General features: G+C 43.3%; 1 protein-coding gene across 14 annotated transcripts in view; it reads right to left on the bottom strand.

The window, feature by feature from the left end:
* NEO1 (neogenin 1) overlaps positions 1-21,050 on the bottom strand; it is a 564,730-nt gene that overhangs the window by 37,694 nt on the left and 505,986 nt on the right. For all 14 annotated transcript variants that reach the window (XM_065558583.1, XM_065558591.1, XM_065558584.1 and 11 more), the window contains 4 exons: positions 16,711-16,779; positions 14,419-14,566; positions 1,000-1,238; positions 403-495 (listed from right to left, as the gene is read on the bottom strand). In XM_065558583.1, coding sequence (XP_065414655.1) covers positions 403-495; positions 1,000-1,238; positions 14,419-14,566; positions 16,711-16,779 — 549 coding nt within the window. The remainder of the gene's footprint in view (positions 1-402; positions 496-999; positions 1,239-14,418; positions 14,567-16,710; positions 16,780-21,050) is intronic.

The raw sequence follows: 21,050 nt of genomic DNA, 5'->3' as shown, positions 1-21,050 counted from the left end.
TCAGTGAGCATTCTACGCAGCATTCCCAGCACCTTGAGATCAGAATATCATCATTTTTTTGGAACAAAAGTACTATCAGACTGAGTACTGGGAAGCTTACAGGATTGTTTTATACAGTTATTCTTTCTAAAATACGTGCTAATGCTTTTTTGAGCTATTTCTTCCACACAGTAAATAATCCTTATTCAGAAAGGGCCATCCAGATCTCTCTGTCAATAAAATGAAGGTGTAACAGGACTTCAGTGCCCCTTCCTGATAATATCCCCATTGCAACCTGGGATGGAATTATTTAGGGGTGGAGGGTGTTGAGAACATATTCACAATGGCTCATTTTGTTGTTCTCAATTATAACAAAACATTCTTTCTGGCTGAGACAATTGGTAAGAAAGGCTGTTAACTTACGCTGAGGGGGCTGAGAATCAAATGGCATCATCATTTTTGGCCTCATCCCTCTTCTTCCTGCCAATGTGGACATGCTGTCCTCTGACTCATGCCCTGAAGAAAGAATATGGAAGGTTACTTACTACAGCACTGATTCCTTCATGACAACACACAACCAGGTGATTTGGCTACAAACATCTTTTAATTCTGTGTGCATAGTATGGCTGTCTTCTTCATAATAGTTCTGCAGCTCATGACTGGCAAGCATCCAAGACTAACAGACTAGATATAGTTCTTCCACCCTCTCCACTGGAATACCAGAAGGGGCGGGTTGGGTTACAGGCACTATTGTGAATGGGAGAAACAGTCCAGACTTCCATGAAACTAATATCCTATAGATGAATCCTCTACACCTGAATGGAACAGAGCCCTGTAACCTAGTCACTAAACCCAACCTAATAAATAGAAACATAAAAAAAATAATTTAATAAAAACTTCTATTATAATCTAAATAACATTTTAACAAATGCTTTTGCCAGATACAGTGGTTATACTGTATCTAATTTTACACAATGAAATACCAAGATCCAACTATGGCTTATTGTTAGGCAAACTTACCTCTGTATGAGTTGCGCCTTTGATGGATATTGCTATCCATGGAATTGTCAACTGGTGTGATGTCCTGGGAGTTGCGAGGGATTGGGGTGTCTGTCATGATTGGGTTAGGGTCTGGAGATTTATCAATGGGTTTCAGCTCCAGTCTCTCATGATGGATCCAAAGGTCAGGGGGTTTGACATCCTTGGAATTTCCTTTGTATTTATGGGACCCATTCACTGATTTACAGGCAGCTCGTTTCCTTGCAAAACAAGAAAATAAATGAAACATTCTTAGACAAATATTTTGTTACTCTCAGAGACAGGCGAGTTTTCATTTAAATTTCTTTCAGATCTACTATTCAGCTGTGGGGCAGCTAACTACCAGGCAAGAAGCTTTCTTTTACAGATGTACATGTTCTACACCTAAAGAGATAGGCTGGTGTACTATGCAGCCATTGATTTTTGTTTCAAAATCTGCCACGTGCTGCAGAACCTAAGCTTTCATGAACAAACATTACTGGTAAATTCCCAGTCCTTATGGTTGTGAAGATAAGTGTGAAGTGTATGAAAACCAATGCTCTATTGTAGTCCTAAGTGTGCAAATAGCCTTAAATAATAGCTGCAAGTGGGGTGTGAAATGACACAATTACTTCAAAATGGTGATAACTCTGAAGTTTAATGTTGATAGTTTAAATATTAATGATTTTACTACTGATCAGGTTAGCAGACACATTCAGCTAATGTGCTTACTCGCTCTTGTTGGAGTAACAATGCCAGGTTCTGGAGTGTGAGGCGATTTTTGTGTGATGTTAAGAGTTTTTACAGGTGGAAAATGAGGCGTTCAAACACGCCTTTCCACCTTGGACCCTGGGAGCAAAAAAGGAAATGTCATATCTGGCATCAAGAAGGAATGCAAGTAACAATTAAGATGTGATTAAAACAAGGCAAATAAAGAATTGGGGAGGAGGGGGCTTTTTCAGTTTCTTTACACTGTGCAGGGAGTGGCTAGCCAGAGAAGCTCCATTTGTCATGGCACCAGGGTAGCCTGAAGAGTGCAGCAGGAGCGAGGGTATTTCACTCCCTGAAACTCCTCTTTTGCGAACAGGGGCTGCTAACAGGGAGTTTCGCAAGGGAGTTCTCCAGGTGAAGGAGGAGCAATACAGCACCCTTTTGGGGTAAGTGACTGTCTGTAGTGTGTGTTTGTTTGTGTCTGGGGGTTACTTGCTGTGTGCTGAGCTTGTGTTTGTCAGTCTATTTGTTTGTTTGGTTATTTGAAGGACCGTGTGCTGTGGCTGGTAGTTGGAAGCTGTGAGCTTCAAAGGAAGGTTTGAAAGCTAGAAGCCTCTGGTAAGTGGCTGAGCTTTAATCAGTGGGCGGGGCATTCATACAGGCCAAGGCTTTATAAAGCAGCGCACAAGCGACCAGGGAGTTTTTGCGAACAGGGGCTGCTAACAGGGAGTTTCGCAAGGGAGTTTAGAAGGGGAGCAGGGTCCCTTGCCGGTTCTATCTGTTTTCTCTTTATTCCCCTTAATACCTATAAACCAACTACATTCAAAACTTCTTGCTTAAACAACCCTTTCAGCGGACAGGGGGCTGCAGATGGGAGTTTGACAGAGGGAGGCTTACGATGGTTAGGAAGACCCGCAACACCTATGCCAGCACTGCTTCTGTCTCCTCCACCTGTGCCTGTAGCCAGACAGAGCGCCTGAGCATGGATGCTTCTACCCAGATCCTGATGTGGTTTTGCAGAGACTGTAACTTGCAATTTCCACTTACTGATATCCAGGCTGGGGGGACCATCCAATGTGAGAGGTGCCTGCTGGTGGAATCTCTCAGGCAGCAGGTGGGAGAGCTACAGGAGGAAGTGGCTAGGTTGAGGAACATCTGAATCCACGAGCAATTCCTCGACAGTGTCCATGTGGAGACAGCTGAGGTAGCTGTCCCAGTACACAGGACTGCTGATACACCACTGGTGGAGGAGGAGATGGCTCAGGGTGGACACTGGCAGCTGGTTACTTCTGGCAGCAGGCAGTGCTCCACCCCTGCTCCGAACCCTCCTGCCGTGGTAATAGGTAACCGTTATGCTCTTCTTGATACAGGAAAGAAGGAATCACCCCCTACAGTAAAGGAGGAGAAGCCTCATACCCCTAAGGCTGGGAGGTCTGCTGCCACCACTGCGAATAGGAAACGTAGAGTAGTGGTGGTCGGAGACTCTCTGCTGAGGGGGACGGAGGCGCCCATCTGTCGCCCTGACATTTCATCTCGGGAGGTATGCTGCCTGCCGGGAGCCCATATCCGAGACGTTACGGAGGCATTGTCGAGGATTATCCAGCCCTCTGACTACTATCCCATGCTACTCATCCATGTGGGCACAAATGATACTGCGTGGTGTGACACTGAGCGGATCAAGAGTGACTACAGGGCTCTGGGAGTACGGGTGAAGGAGTTTGGAGCGCAGGTGGCATTCTCTTTGATTCTTCCTGTCAAAGGTAGGGGACCGGGCAGAGACAGATGCATCATGGAGGTGAATGCCTGGCTGCGAAGATGGTGTCGCCAGGAGGGCTTTGGCTTCCTAGACCACGGGATGCTATTCGAGGAAGGACTGCTAGGCAGAGATGGCGTTCACCTTTCGAGGAGGGGAAAGACCCTATTTGGACACAGACTGGCTAACCTAGTGAGGAGGGCTTTAAACTAGGTTCGACGGGGACAGGTGAGCAAAGCCCACAGGTAAGTGGGGAACATGGAGACCTGGGAGATGGGTCGGAAACGAGAGGGAGTGTGGGCTATATTGGCAGAGAGAAAGGAGGGTCAGGACAAAACTGGGAGGAAAGATCAAACCAGTATCTTCAATGCCTATATACAAATGCGAGAAGTATGGGCAATAAGCAGGAAGAACTGGAAGTGCTAATAAATAAATACAACTATGACATTGTTGGCATCACTGAAACTTGGTGGGATAATACACATGATTGGAATGTTGGTGTGGATGGGTACAGCTTGCTCAGGAAGGATAGACAGGGGAAAAAGGGAGGAGGTGTTGCCTTATATATTAAAAATGTACACACTTGGACTGAGGTAGAGATGGACATAGGAGACGGAAGTGTTGAGAGTCTCTGGGTTAGGCTAAAAGGGGTAAAAAACAAGGGAGATGTCATGCTAGGAGTCTACTACAGGCCACTGAACCAGGTGGAAGAGGTGGATGAGGCTTTTTTTAAGCAACTAACAAAATCATCCAAAGCCCAAGATTTGGTGGTGATGGGGGACTTCAACTGTCCGGATATATGTTGGGAAAATAACACAGCGGGGCACAGACTATTCAACAAATTCTTGGACTGCATTGCAGACAACTTTTTATTTCAGAAGGTTGAAAAAGCTACTAGGAGGGAAGCTGTTCTAGACTTGATTTTAACAAATAGGGAGGAACTCATTGAGAATTTGAAAGTAGAAGGCAGCCTGGGTGAAAGTGATCATGAAATCATAGAGTTTGCAATTCTAAGGAAGGGTAGAAGGGAGAACAGCAAAATAGAGGCAATGGATTTCAGGAAGGCAGATTTTGGTAAACTCAGAGAGCTGATAGGTAAGGTCCCATGGGAATCAAGACTGAGGGGAAAAACAACTGAGGAGAGTTGGCAGTTTTTCAAAGGAACACTATTAAGGGCCCAAAAGCAAGCTATTCCGCTGGTTAGGAAAGATAGAAAATGTGGCAAAAGACCACCTTGGCTTAACCACGAGATCTTGCATGATTTAAAAAATAAAAAGGAGTCATATAAAAAATGGAAACTAGGACAGATTACAAAGGATGAATATAGGCAAACAACACAGGAATGCAGGGGCAAGATTAGAAAGGCAAAGGCACAAAATGAGCTCAAACTAGCTACGGGAATAAAGGGAAACAAGAAGACTTTTTATCAATACATTAGAAGCAAGAGGAAGACCAAAGACAGGGTAGGCCCACTGCTTAGTGAAGAGGGAGAAACAGTAACAGGAAACTTGGAAATGGCAGAGATGCTTAATGACTTCTTTGTTTCGGTCTTCACCGAGAAGTCTGAAGGAATGCCTAACATAGTGAATGCTAATGGGAAGGGGGTAGGTTTAGCAGATAAAATAAAAAAAGAACAAGTTAAAAATCACTTAGAAAAGTTAGATGCCTGCAAGTCACCAGGGCCTGATGAAATGCATCCTAGAATACTCAAGGAGCTAATAGAGGAAGTATCTGAGCCTCTAGCTATTATCTTTGGAAAATCATGGGAGATGGGAGAGATTCCAGAAGACTGGAAAAGGGCAAATATAGTGCCCATCTATAAAAAGGGAAATAAAAACAACCCAGGAAACTACAGACCAGTTAGTTTAACTTCTGTGCCAGGGAAGATAATGGAGCAAGTAATTAAGGAAATCATCTGCAAACACTTGGAAGGTGGTAAGGTGATAGGGAACAGCCAGCATGGATTTGTAAAGAACAAATCATGTCAAACCAATCTGATAGCTTTCTTTGATAGGATAACGAGCCTTGTGGATAAGGGTGAAGCTGTGGATGTGGTATACCTAGACTTTAGTAAGGCATTTGATACGGTCTCGCATAATATTCTTATCGATAAACTAGGCAAATACAATTTAGATGGGGCTACTATACGGTGGGTGCATAACTGGCTGGATAACCGTACTCAGAGAGTTGTTATTAATGGTTCCCAATCCTGCTGCAAAGGCATAACGAGTGGGGTACCGCAGGGGTCTGTTTTGGGATCGGCTCTGTTCAATATCTTCATTAACGACTTAGATATTGGCATAGAAAGTACGCTTATTAAGTTTGCGGATGATACCAAACTGGGAGGGATTGCAACTGCTTTGGAGGACAGGGTCATAATTCAAAATGATCTGGACAAATTGGAGAAATGGGCTGAGGTAAACAGGATGAAGTTTAACAAAGACAAATGCAAAGTGCTCCACTTAGGAAGAAAAAATCAGTTTCACACATACAGAATGGGAAGAGACTGTCTAGGAAGGAGTACGGCAGAAAGGGATCTAGGGGTTATAGTGGACCACAAGCTAAATATGTGTCAACAGTGTGATGCTGTTGCAAAAAAAGCAAACATGATTCTGGGATGTATTAACAGGTGTGTTGTGAGCAAGACACGAGAAGTCATTCTTCCGCTCTACTCTGCTCTGGTTAGGCCTCAGCTGGAGTATTGTGTCCAGTTCTGGGCACCACATTTTAAAAAAGATGTGGAGAAATTGGAAAGGGTCCAGAGAAGAGCAACAAGAATGATTAAAGGTCTTGAGAACATGACCTATGAAGGAAGGCTGAAAGAATTGGGTTTGTTTAGTTTGGAAAAGAGAAGACTGAGAGGGGACATGATAGCAGTTTTCAGGTATTTAAAAGGGTGTCATAAGGAGGAGGGAGAAAACTTGTTCACCTTAGCCTCTAAGGATAGAACAAGAAGCAATGGGTTTAAACTGCAGCAAGGGAGGTCTAGGTTGGACATTAGGAAAAAGTTCCTAACTGTCAGGGTGGTTAAACACTGGAATAAATTGCCTAGGGAGGTTGTGGAATCTCCATCTCTGGAGATATTTAAGAGTAGGTTAGATAAATGTCTATCAGGGATGGTCTAGACAGTATTTGGTCCTGCCATGCGGGCAGGGGACTGGACTCGATGACCTCTCGAGGTCCCTTCCAGTCCTAGAATCTATGAATCTCTGAATGTAAAAGTTAGGAGGCCTTATCTCAGTCCTAAACTGCTGAAGAGGTAAGTGGGCAGGAATGGGCACACAGGAGAGTGGAAGCGGGTGAGTGGAGAAAGGGCTTGAGCAAGTTTGAGGTGTTGTTCTCGGGGCCTGCCGCTTCTCTTGCTGAAAGGGCCTTATAAAAATAAACTGGGAAGAAGATAAACCTTTATAATTTTTAGAAAAATAATGGGGGACATGCTATTTAAGGGATTGCTCTACCAGAAAAATTAAATAGATAATGTCCCTTTAATTCAATAAAAGTATCCATCCTGGGATTCACCAAAAATACAGAATTTTCAGTCCGCTGCACTAGAGTGCCACGGATCACACAGAAACTTCCTGAATTGTATTTATCAGGATATTTCACACCTAAGTTCTTTTGGTACGACAATCCTAGAATCATAGAAGATTAGGGTTGGAAGAGACCTCAGGAGGTCATCTAGTCCAACCCCCCTGCTCAAAGCAGGATTAACTCCAACTAAATCATCCCAGCCAGGCCTTTGTCAAGCCAGGCCTTAAAAACCTTCAAGGATGGTGATTCCACCACCTCCCTAGGTAACCCATTTCATTGCTTTACCACTCTCTTAGTGAAATAGTTTTTCCTAATATCCAACCTAGACCTCCCCCACTGCAACTTGAGACCATTGCTTCTTGTTCTGTCATCTGCCACCACTGAGAACAGTCTAGCTCCATCCTCTTTGGAACCCCCCCGCTTCAGGTATCATAGAATCATAGACTTTAAGGTCAGAAGGGACCATTATGATCATCTAGTCTGACCTCCTGCACAACGCAGGCCACAGAATCTCATCCACCCCCTCCTGTATCAAACCTGTGTCTGAGCCATTGAAGTCCTCAAATCATGGTTTAAAGACTTCAAGATGCAGAGAATCTTCCAGCAAGTGACCCGTGCCCCACGCTACAGAGGAAGGCGAAAACTCCCCAGGGCCTCTGCCAATCTGCCCTGGAGAAAAATTCCTTCATGACCCCAAATATGGCGATCAGCTAAACCCTGAGCATGTGGGCAAGACTCACCAGCCAGATGCCCAGGAAAAAATTCTCTGTAGTAACTCAGATCCCACTCCATCTAACATCCCATCACAGGCCACTGGGCATATTTACCGCTAATAGTCAAAGACCAATTAACTGCCAAAATTAGGCTATCCCATCATACCATCCCCTCCATAAACTTATCAAGCTTAGTCTTTTGCCCCCACTGCTCCCCTTGGAAGGCTGTTCCAGAACTTCACTCCTCTGATGATTAGAAACCTTCATCTAATTTCAAGTCTAAACTTCCTGATGGCCAGTTTATATCCATTTGTTCTTGTGTCCACATTGGTACTGAGCTTAAATAATTCCTCTCTCTCCCTGGTATTTATTCCTCTGATATATTGGTAGAGAGCAATCATATCTCCCCTCAGCCTTCTTTTGGTTAGGCTAAACAAGCCAAGCTCTTTGAGTCTCCTTTCATAAGACAGGTTTTCTATTCCTCGGATCATCCTAGTAGCCCTTCTCTGTACCTGTTCCAGTTTGAATTCATCCTTCTTAAACATGGGAGACCAGAACTGCACACAGTATTCCAGATGAGTTCTCACCAGTGCCTTGTATAACGGTACTAACACCTCCTTATCTCTCTTGGAAATAGCTCGCTGATGCATCCCAAGACCCCATTAGCTTTTTTCACGGCCATATCACATTGGCGGCTCATAGTCATCCTGTGATCAACCAATACTCTGAGGTCCTTCTCCCTCCTCTGTTACTTCCAACTGATGCGTCCCCAGCTTATAATAATAATTCTTGTTATTAATCCCTAAATGCATGACCTTGCACTTTTCACTATTAAATTTAATCCTATTACTATTACTCCAGTTTATAAGGTCATCCAGATCTTCCTGTATGATATCCCGGTCCTTCTCTGTATTAGCAATACCTCCCAGCTTTGTGTCATCCGCAAACTTTATTAGCACATTCCCACTTTTTGTGCCAAGGTCAGTAATAAAAAGATTAAATAAGATTGGTCCCAAAACCGATCCCTGAGGAACTCCACTAGTAACCTCCCTCCAGCCTGACAGTTCACCTTTCAGTACGACCCGTTGTAGTCTCCCCTTTAACCAGTTCCTTATCCACCTTTCAATTTTCATATTGATCCCCATCTTTTCCAATTTAGCTAATAATTCCCCATGTGGAACCATATCAAATGCCTTACTGAAATTGAGGTAAATTAGATTCACTGCGTTTCCTTTGTCTAAAAAATCTGTTACCTTCTCAGAGAAGGATATCAGGTTGGTTTGGCATGAACTACCTTTTGTAAAACAATGTTGTAATTTGTGCCAATTACCGTTGACCTCAATGTCCTTAACTATTTTCTTCTTCAAATTTTTTTCCAAGACCTTGTATACTACAGATGTCAAACTAACAGGCCTGTAGTTGCCCGGATCACTTTTTTCCCCTTTCTTAAAGATAGGAACTATGTTAGCAATTCTCCAGTCATACGGTACAACCTCTGAGTTTACAGATTCATTAAAGTCTTGCTAATGGGCTTGCAATTTCAGGTGCCAGTTCCTTTAATATTCTTGGATGAAGATTATCTGGGCCCCCCGATTTAGTCCCATTAAGCTGTTCGAGTTTGGCTTCTACCTCAGATGTGGTAATATCTACCTCCATATCCTCATTCCAAATTGTCATCCTACCATTATCCCTGAGCTCCTCATTAGCCTCATTAAAGACTGAGGCAAAGTATTTGTTTAGATATTGGGCCATGCCTAGATTATCCTTAACCTCCACTCCACCCTCAGTGTTTAGCGGTCCCACTTCTTCTTTCTTTGCCTTCTTCTTATTTGGCTATAGAACCTTTTACTATTGGTTTTAATTCCCTTTGCAAGGTCGTTGAAGGCTGCTATCAAATCCTCCCTCACTCTTCTTCTGCAGACTAAATAACCCCAGTTCCCTCAGCCTCTCCTCGTAAGTCATGTGCCCCAGACCCCTAATCATTTTTGTTGCCCTCCCGCTGGGATCTCTCCAATTTGTCCACATCCTTTCTGTAGTAGTGGGCCCAAAACTGGATGCAATACTCCAGATGTGGCCTCACCATTGTCAACAGAGGGAAATAATCACTTCCCTCAATCTGCTGGCAATGCGCCTACTAATGCAGCCCAATATGCCGTTAGCCTTCTTGGCAACAAGGGCACACTGTTGAGTCATATCCAGCTTCTTGTCCACTGTAATCCCCAGGTCCTTTTCTACAGAAAGGACAAGACTAATAATAGAACCAAGCAACTTTTGCATATAAATCTTTCATACAAAGAATCAGGGATGCATTACACTAAATGTCACTCAAATCCAAAAAGATTTTAAGTGGAGACTTGAAGTTCACTAAGGGTATGTTTACACTATGGAGCTCATACCGGCATAGCACCATAGTGTAGACACAGACTACACTGACAGAAGGCATCGATGGAAGCCCTCTTCCATCGACACAGCCGCATCTACACTGGGCGTTAACATTGGCAAAGCTACATCAGTCAGTGTGGTCGTTTTTTCACACCCCAACGGACATATTTATGCCAATATAACTTTTCAATGTAGAGCAGGGCTAAGTGTTAGGAAGAAGGGAAGGCAGCACTAATGAAAAAGCAAGCTTCCCTAGCAGACACTGCTGCTTATCCATTGAAGTACTCTGTTCTGATGGCTTAGTGGAAAGCTGCAACAACCTCCTAGTCATAAACACTGAAACACTAGCACCTAGATATCTTCCATCTTTGTGTCATCCTTATAAATTACCATGGTTTAAACATGGCCAGTGACCGGAGGAGAAAGCTGTGGTAACTGGTTGAAAATTCAATCCGAGCCAGAAAGAGTTTGGTGCCTATATTGTACGGACAAGAAACTGCTGTGACAGAGCAAATGAACAAAGTCTCACCTCGCAGAACTGCTCAGAGTTGGAGGCAGTTAGGTGAGTCTGTCTTGCCTTAGCTGTTACAGTCAACTTTCATACTGAAGAATTTTCTATTTACTTTACCAATAAGGCCAATCAGATTCAGACTGACTTGCCTGGTACCTCAGTTATAAACACACTGGCCTAAATTTTGAAGTGATCAATGATTTTTATTTTCCAAATTGAGACACCTTAAAGGGGCTGGATTTTTCATAGGGAGGGCCCTCAGCACTCTTTTACAACTCTAAAGCAACTAAAAAATGAAGGCACCCAAAATCACTAGTCAAAATGTAGGGTGCTCTCTTTGGTTGAGTTTTGGAAAGTTTCACTTAATGAAGTTTTTATCTGTGCTGGGAAAGCTGTGTTCATCTACCTGTACGTGTTACTGCCTTTCCCCTCATGGATGGTGAATAGGTGGGGGGCATCATGTCATTATTAGACTCAGAGACTAGGGCCAGAAGGAAACATCATGATCATCTAGTCTGACCTCCTGCACACTGCAGGCCACAGAACCTCACCCACCCACCCATTCCTTTAGTGGGCCTATAACTTCTGGCTGACTTACTGAAGTCCTCAAACCTTGATTTAAAGACTTTAACGACAGAGAATCCACCATTTACTCTAGTTCAAGGATTCTCAAACTTCATTGCAACACATCCCCCTTCTGACAACAAAAATTACTACACGGCCCCAGGAGGGGGACTGAAGCCTGAGTCCGCCCAAGCCACGCCGCCCCGGGTGGGCAGGCAGACCAAAGCCAAAACCCAAGGGCTTCAGCCCTGGGCAGGGGCCTGTAGTCTGAGCCCCACTCACTGCCCAGGGCCAAAGCAAGGGCTTCATCCCTGGGTGGCAGGGCTCAGGCTTCAGCTTCAGCCGTGGGCAATGGGGCTCAGGCTACAGCTTCAGCCCTGGGTGGCGGGGTTCAGGCTACAGGCCCCCTGCCTGGGGCTGAAGCCTTTGGGCTTTGGCCTGCCTGGCCTCAGCCCCAGCCTCATGCTTTGGTTTCAGTTTCAGGCCCCAGCAAGTCTAACACTAGCTCTGGTGACCCCATTAAAACTAGGTCGGGACCCACTTTGGGGTCCTGACCCACAGTTTGAGAACCGCTTCTCTAGTTCAAAGCAGCAAGTGACCTGTGCCCCACCCTGCAGAGGAAGGCAAATACACCCCCCCCAGGGTTCCTGCCAATCTGACCTGGGAGAAAATTCCTTCCTGACTCCAAACATGGTGATCAAATAGACTCTGAGCATGTGAGTAAGACCCACCAGCCAGACACCAGGGAAAGAATTCTCTAAAGTAACTCAGAGCCCTCCCTCTCTAGTGTCCCATCTCCAACCATTGGGGATATTTGCTAATAGCAGTTGTGGATGGGTCCTATGCCATCATTGGCAGTCTCATCATCCCATATCCTCCATAAATTTATCAAGCTCAGTCTTTGCCCCTCCCTACTTCCCTTGGGAAGCTGTTCCAAAACTTCACTCCTCTGATGGTTAGAAACCTTCATCTATCTAATTTCAAGCCTAAACTCATTGATGGCCAGTTTAATACCTCTTCCTGCCTGATGTTTATCCCTCTGACATATTTATAGACAGCAATCACATCTCCCCATATCCTTTGTTTTCTTAGGCTAAACAAATCAAGTTCTGTAAGTCTCCTCTCGTGACATAGGTTTTCAATTCCTCTCATCATCCTAGTAGCCCTTCTCTGCATCTATTACAGTCTGAATTCATCTTTCTTAAACATTGGACACCAGAATTACACACAATACTCCAGATGAGGTCTCACCAGTGCCTTGTATAATGGTAATAACACTTCCCTATCTCTACTGGAAATACCTTGCCTGATGCATCCTAGGATTGAATCAGCCATTTTCACGGCCATACCACATTAGTGGCTCATAGTCATACTGTGATAGACCAATACACCTACGTTTTTCTCCTCCTCTGTCACTTCCAACTGATACGTCCCCAGTTTATGGCAAAAAATCTTGATGTTAGTCCCTAAGTGAACTTCACTAGCAACCTCCCTCCAGCCGGACAGTTCGCCTTTCAGCATGACCCATTGTAGTCCCCCTTTAGCCCCATTCCCACCTTTCAATCTCATCTTAATCCCCATCCTCTCAATTTAAATAATAATTTCCCACGTGAAACTGTATCAAATGCTTTACTGACATTCAAGTAAATTAGATCTACTTCACTTCCTTTATGTAGAAAGTTGGTTATCTTCTTAAAGAAAGAACTTGGGTTGGTCTGGCACAATCTATCTTTTGTAAAACCATGTTGTATTTTATCCCAATTATTGTTTATCTCTATGGCCTTAACCACTCTCTGGGGGACATGGATCAATGTTCACGTTGCACTCCCAGTCAGTACCTGGCCCAAGCCGGGGAAGCTAATGATCCAACCAGTGGACCAAATTTGGTGATGAATCCTGGTCAGGGGCCACCTGAGGCATGTTATACATACACCAAGAAGAATTACTCTCTCTTTCAAAATTTGTTTGAAGATCTTGCATACAATTTAGGTCAAATTAACAAGCCTGTAAATTTTCTGGATCACTCCCCACCCCCACTTTCTTAAATATAGCTACAGTATATTTGCAATTCTCCAGTCATAGGGTATGACTCCCAAGTTTATTGATTCATTAAAATCCTTGCCATTGGGCTTGTAATTTCATGTGCCAGTTCCTTTAATGTGGATGGAGGTTATTCAGCCCTCCCGATTTGGTCTCATTAAGCTGTTTGAGTTTAGCTTCCATCCTTGTTCCCATTCGCCACCCTGTCAGTGACCTTCAAATCCTCATTACCCTTATTAAAAACCAAGTCAAAGTATTCATTTAGGTGTTGGGCCATACCTAGATTATCTTTAATCTCCACTCCATCCTCAGTGCTTAGTGGTTCCATTTATTCTTTCCTTGTTTTCTTTATATTTAAATGGCTAAATAACCGTTCATTATTGATTTAATTTCCTTTGCAAGGTCCAATTCTGCTTGGCTTTTGGCAGTTCTCACATTTTCCCTATGCTTTCTGACCTCCAAGATGTAGCTTTCCTTGCTGATCCACCATTTCTTCCATTCCTTGTGGGCTTTCTGCTTTCTCTTAATAACCTGTTTGAGATGCTTGTTCATCCATTTGGTCTGTGACCCTTCCCTACAATTCTTCTCCTTTGCTTGGGATGCAGGCTTCAGAGAGTTGCTGCAACTTTGACTTAAAAGTAATTCCAGGCTTCCTCCACATTCAGATCCTTCTTCAGTCCAGTCCACTTCCCTAACTAATTCCCTTAATTTTTTAAGTCTGCCCATTTGAAATCAAGGACCCTGGCTGAAGACCTATTTTTGTTTATCCTTCCATTTAGTTTAAAGTGAATTAATTCATGATCACTTGAACCTCTACAATGAGTTCTTCTCTAAGGGCCTTGTTACTTACCAGTACTAAAGCTAAAATGGTATCACCTTTTGTTGGAGTAAGATATTTAACTCTTTCATCAGTGAAGCCAAGGAAACAGCCACCCTTAAACTGCTAGTGTTAGTGGCGTAGATCTATATAATAATTAACTGACTTAAATTCAACCCACATAAGACACAATTGATATTGATAGATAAGGGCAAAGAAAGTGCATGAATGGCTGAGGGTTGTACCAACAATTTCAGATGGAATGTTTTCTAAGCCTTTGCCAGTACCAGCTGCAATTGTGAGGTCATAATGGGGATGTCACTACTCTTGCAGTCATAGATACAGCTATTAAGTAACTGAATAAAGGGAGAAAACTAGAACAGAGTAAAGCACATCTTACTTTTTCTGGTGAGAGGTGGTGCGACGAGTGCAGAAGACAGCAACAATCACCACTATCACAATGGTGATCACTCCAACAGATACTATTATGACTAGAAGCATATTGCTATCCAGGGGGGATGTGGGGCTTCCATGAGGACTGTTACTGCCTGTAAGAGGGGTGGGGGGGAGAGGAAAGCACTTGTTATACAAAGCATTTACTTGAGAAAAAGCTCCGCACTGCAGGATGCAAAAAGGAATCAACAGTAATGGGGAGCCTGAAGGAAATACACAGTGTCAGATAGAAACTAATCTTGGCTCAGCTGGTGCATTTCATATTAAGTACTCTCGCTCTTATCTTTTGTTATTTAAACATTTGCACATCATCACCTGATTATGACCATGTACAATTACCTGATTATGGCTCTGTACAATTATTCTTTTCTCCTATATAACATTTTGATGATCTATTTCCACATGATAGCCCATTAAAATTACGTAATGATACCTACAGTTGCTGCTAAAACCATTCAGGTGTGGTGAGACACCCAACTATATCACAATAAAGAGGTTCAATACGTGAGAGGCTGGCATAGTTAACCTGCAAAGCAGCAATGAGTCTTCACATTAAAATGTATTTGCATGAGCACTTCTGATTAAGAGAAAAGATTTGTTATATAAAAATCAATCGGTTAAGTCCTATTTGTACTGAAAATGTTGAGACAGGATAATATGCCAATAGATAGGCACAGGGTATGCTTATATATAATGACATCTGATCAACTGCTCCCCTTAGCAATCTCTAAGGAGTCTCCAAGGGAACAACGAACATGCTCATTGCATGTCACTGGACCAACTAATGTAAGAATTCTATCACCTGACTGTATCTCCTTCTGAGGCCCCACAAGTTCTCCCACTCTACTACTGTTGTTGAGGATGCCTGGGCGGGTCCCAGCAGAGATTAGGGCAAGAGGACAGAAGCCCACTGGAACACACACTCCAATACCCCAATAGTCTGGGGCTGTAAGAGTGCCACCTGCAGGGGCCTTCCCATTACCTATCCGCGCCTCAGTTTCCTCATCTGTGAAATGGGGATAATGACACTGACCTTCCTTTGTAAAGAGCTTTGAGATGCACTGGTGACAAGTGCTATAAAGAGCTACAGATTATTATTATTATTATTATTACCTAACTCCTTATTCAGTTACCCCTTCCTGCACCATGTGTCTCCAATGTCCAGACAGTCTTCTGTCATATGAATGAACTCATTATCCCTGCCCTGCCCTGGAACTTTGGAAATATTGGAATCTGGAGTTTGTGGCCCAGGGTACCACTGTTTCTGTAATGGGTCTGACCTGGATCCTTGAACTTGGGCAAAAGTTTACTTCTGGATCTGAATTTTGTGGCATCTCAAATTAAAACAAAACAAAAATAACAATCAAGCACACAAATTACATTTTTGTTCAAAGAAATAGTAGTTTCCCAGGGGTGGCTCAGAAGTGTAAGTTTCAAAGTAAAATATAAACCTTTAATTTCAAATATCTTCCATAATTTAAAACAAAATCCATCCCAGCATGCTGCTTCCAGAGAACAGCACTATGCTAATAGCAGCTCTCTTCTTTTACAGTCCAAACCTCTAGGACGTTGGGGAATTGTACTTTGCTGTCTCTAGAAAGATGTCTGGTGGACGGTGAAAGGGAAGACGGGCCTGAAAACATATCCAGGAAAGCTGACAAGAATGCAATGAAAAAGACCCTGCTGGAACTAAAGGATATCAGGCATTCCTTTGGACACAGTAACCACACTTAATACATTTTTGGCATTACTACAATGATCATTTTTCTTTAAAATAAGATACATTTTATGCAGCTGTAACCAGTGGTACCTCAGTGCAAGGCTTTCATGATACTAAATGCAAATGAGGGGAAGGTTTAAGAGCAAGATTTTTTTCTTCTTGACCCTATTATGTCACTGGTACATAGAGGCAGTCGTTTTAAACTAGGCTGGGAAAAGGTTTGGTGACATAATTGAAATCTGGTGCTTATAAACATTTTTGATCCCATTTGTTCTTTCACGGTGGACAAGGACTGTATTATAGTAACATGCTAAATTATTTTCCCAGTCTCATTTGTGAACTGCTAATATCAAATGGTTCATAAAAGGGGAAAACTGCAATTATTGGAAAAGATGTGTTCAGGGCTGTAAATAATAGCTTCATATTTTAGGAGACATATCACATCACACACCATTATACCAAGACATACTGAATTTCAGCCTAATAGGTCTCTGCTGAAATGCTTTATAAAGGACTTACCACTCATGGGTGGTTTGTAGTCAGGTCCTATATCCAATGGCCGACTTCCTTTTCCTGCAGACCCTAATGCTGGGGAAAAAAATTACATTAATAAATACCAGTTATGTGATAAACTTTCTTCATCTCCTAGCTATTCATTTCCAAAACCTGTATCATCTTGGACCTATATTGTACAAGTTTTGTTTTCATATGGACATAAATAGCAAATACACTCCACCGGAGATGTTCCCAACAAGTCCAGCAAACTCTGAATACCTCCAAACACAGAAACAGTTGAGAAGGGCTACCACCTAACAGGTGGATACTGCTTTTCTCAGTAAGTTGGGCTGTTTCCTTTTTATTACATTTTAAAAATATCAATAAAAAGAAAGGATGATTTGTAACCATGATAGCCAACAGACTTCCTAGATGCTTACATTTGGGGTTATATCTACTTGGGCATCACTGAACAATAGCATATACAACATGCTAAGTTCCTTTTTCTGGCCCCAGAATTACAAGCCTGGTTAGGAGACAGAAACATATAAACAATGGGAATGTATCTTAGACGTAGTCAGTCTTTGCTTATCCATACAAGCTTGCAAGGCAATTTTTTTGGTGCTCCCCCCCGCTCCCGGAAAGTGACACTGCAGTCAGAAAAATCTTTTTAGTGGACGTTAAGAGAACAAGTCTAGCTGCTTCTGGTCTGTCTTTCAGAGACAACACACTTAAAAATTACTTAAAGTTCTGGACAGAGCAGTGTGATTAGTGGATGACAATGGAGGTACATCTATTTGCCAGCTGATTCATTACTAAACTGAAGGCAAATAACATATCCACTTCAAGAATCTGAACTACTGTTACCTAGTGGAACAAAAGAATAACAAAGACACCTCAACTTTTCCTCATTTATGTAGGACAGTTTTATAATATGGATCCAGATATCCTCCAATCACACAAGCTGAAAATTGTTCCACTTTACTGCAGTTTTGTAACCATGCGGGAGCCAGTCCTGTCTGTGTTCTGTGCACATCGAAAATTCCTACTGAATTCAGAAGTGCCTTGCTTTTGTAACCATACTACCTGATATTTTCAGCCCTTGTAAGCGAAGCGGGCTTACATTTAGTAATTGGATAGGAAGCCTCTCAGAAAGTTAGGTGCTGTAGGAGGTGTTGCTTAATGTGAGACCTCCCTGTTACAATAGTAAACCAGTGCAGCATAGAATGCACTATGCTGAATTCCACTCACTTCAACAGGCTTTGGACAGAACTGGTTATACACTGGGTAACTCCACTGTCTTCATAGGGTCTTAGTCCCACAGCGGAGGGAGGCCATGTGAGCTTCTTGGAGAGCTGCTGCTCAGGGATGGGAACCCCCTGGGACTCCAGACTCCAAAATCATTCAGGATGCACTTTCTGCTCGACTATGTGCTAGCTGAGAGGCGCGTTGGTGGCCTCTGCTGCAGGTGATGGACATCTCAGGTACTTAAAGCCATGGCCTAGAGGAGGGAAGTGCCTAACTGCAGAGACTGCAGCTGCCTAGGGCTAGTGCTGAGGATTTAGAGTCCATAGTGTTGCCGTTGCAAGGTTCAAGCATGTTCAGCCTGGGAATTGACACCATGTAGCTACAGCTATCTAAGGCTGGACCTCTGGCAATTGGCCCCATGGCTGTAGCCAGAGAAGCTGCAGGTGGCTCTGTGACTACTGGGGGCCATTAAGCTAGGAGCAGATAAAGAAACTGGAGTTAACCTCTAAGAACAGAGGTCACCCGTAGGAAAGGAATGTCAAGGGAAGCAGGGAAAGAGGAAGAGGTCAGACTTGCAGGGGAGAATAGCGTCCAAGGTAGAAGGGAAACAGGCATGGGGAGAGGTAGTGCTGACCAGGTAGTAGACTAGCATGTAGATGGGAGCAGAGGGAGAAAAGCTGGTGACTTGGGGTTCCTAGGGCCTAAGTCCTCACTTTGGGGAAATGGTGTTTGCAAGTGTCTTGCTCAAATAGTAGGATGGGTGCTGAGGGAGGCATTTGTCAGAATTGATCAGGTATCTACTGGCTTTGGAACTTTGAGCTGAGACCAGAACCATATACAGTGACTGGTGACATACGGTGGTACTGGAGACATGGCTATAGAAGGTCTGAATGAGGAGGGAGATAAATCTGTGGGGAGTTTCCCCTGATCACTATGAAAGTTCTGCTCACTGTGGACACTGGTAAACCCACATGGGTGTACAGCTCAATGAGAAAAGCAGGGGGCTGAGGGAGCTGTGTATGGCAATGCATATAGTCATGCAGAGGTGTGTGATCAAAATGAAAAATGTCTCTGAGATTCAGTACCGGATATACTATGGCACCAATGGCACTGCCAGACCAGGCCCACAGTTGGAGAGCACAATGACTACATGGGGGCCCACAAATATGTTTGGCACTGGGGCCCACAAAAGGTTAATCCGGCCCTGATACAAGTGACCTAATAATTAGAGTGCAGCTCTCTTTTTATTTTACCATATGTTCACTATTATTATAACTCAGAACTAATTTAGGTAATCTGCTGCAGCAGCAAGACACACAGAATCACAAGTTCAAATCTAGTGTCAGCGCCCCTACTGAGTCAGCAGAACCTTTCTAGCAGAGAAGATACAACAGAGACAAGTGCAAGAAAAAAAATCAAATACGCAGCTACAAAATGGGGAACAACTGGCTAGGTGGTAGTACTGCTGGAAAGGCTCTGCGGGTTACAGTGGATATGACTGAATATGAGTCAAAAAAGTGATGCAGCTGCAAAAAAGGCTAATATTCTGGGGAGTATTTACAATGGTGTCATATATAAGAAATGGGAGGTAACTGTTCCACTCTATTTGGGACTGATGAGGCCTCGGCTGGACTTCTGTGTGCAGTTTTGGGTGCCACACTTTAAAAAAGATGTGGACAAATTGGAGAGAGTACACAGGAGAGAAAAAAAGAAGTGATAAAAGGTTTAGAACCCTGGCCTGTAAGGAAAGATTAAAAAAACGGGGTATGTTTAGTCCAGAGAAAAGACAACTATGGAGGGATAAAAGACTTCAAATATGTTAAGGGCTCTTATAAAGAGGACAGTGATCAATTGTTCTTCTTGTCCCCCGAAGATAGGATAAGAAGTAATGGGCTTAATCTGCAGTAAAGGAGATTTAGGTTAGATATTAGGAAAATTATTTTAACTCTAAGGATAGTTAAACTGCAAGGGAGCTTGTGGAATCCTGTCATTGGAGGTTTTTAAGAACAGGTTGGACAAACACCTGTCAGGGATTGTCTAGGTTTACTTGGTCATGCCACAGTGCAGGGGGCCGGACTCAAAGTCCCTTCCAGCCCTACAATTCTGTTTCTATACATATATCCTGGTTCTTTCTCCACTGACTTATCATTAAAATAATGACAATACAAAATTGCTATTATGCCAAAGTTAGAATAATAGAAGAGGTTGATGGTAAATGTGTGGCAACACACACACTCACTTTTTACACCTACATATATATATATACACAGTTAGAAATGTGAAAAATAGATGCCCAGTATGACAGATATTGCAATCCTATGCGATATCTTTGGGGAGCATACTGTATTAAGTTTGTTTCACTGTGGGCCAGGGACTGTATGCAACTCCAAGGGGGAGAATTATTACAGCTCCTCTAGAAACCAAAAACTGTAGGAGGTGATTAAGTTGAATCCCCTAGGTGGAAAACACATCTAGAGAGGTTTCCCCACCCAGGGGAGGACTGCATATGAAGGTTCAAACTCGATTTTCCAGAGATCAACAGACAAAGGGCTTTTGGCATAACAAGACAGTGTTTAAACTAACTCAGGCCTTCTTTCTGATCCAGCAAACAGACAGGACTTTTTGTCCAAAGGCGGTCCCCAATCCTTGCAGAAGGGTTGGAAAGATTTTGGCCCACTAAGGCCTCTATGACTGATGGGGTGACCTTTGGTAAGTTTCTAATACGCATCTAGGAAATTTTATTGCTTTTATGTTTTCTCTGTAATTTAACCTTAAGAATAAAGGTGCTGCTTAGAAAGAGCTGTGTGGTAACTTGTAACTGGTGCATAGCTCTTGGAGAGAAGGCAAAGCACAGGCACTGGCCTTTAGGCAGACTGGCTTGCTGGGGATATCACAGTGTAAGGCAGGGAACTGTGCTGCCTTAAACCCCCTAGAGTCAGGAGGGAGAGACACGTGACACTGGGAGACGGAACCCTCCATCAAGGGTTGTATGTGCCCTCAAGGAACCACAGAGGGGGAATACAGATGCAGTTACCCTGAAATTTTGACACCCAAATCCCTACAATTCTGCAGTCATGAAAGAAGGCTCATAAGGTTAAGACATCATCCTGATTAAG

Source organism: Chrysemys picta, chromosome 10, assembly GCF_011386835.1.
Source record: "Chrysemys picta bellii isolate R12L10 chromosome 10, ASM1138683v2, whole genome shotgun sequence".
NCBI lineage: Eukaryota > Metazoa > Chordata > Testudines > Emydidae > Chrysemys > Chrysemys picta.
The sequence above is the reverse complement of the archived record's forward strand: the minus strand, read 5'-3'. Positions and strand labels throughout refer to the sequence as shown.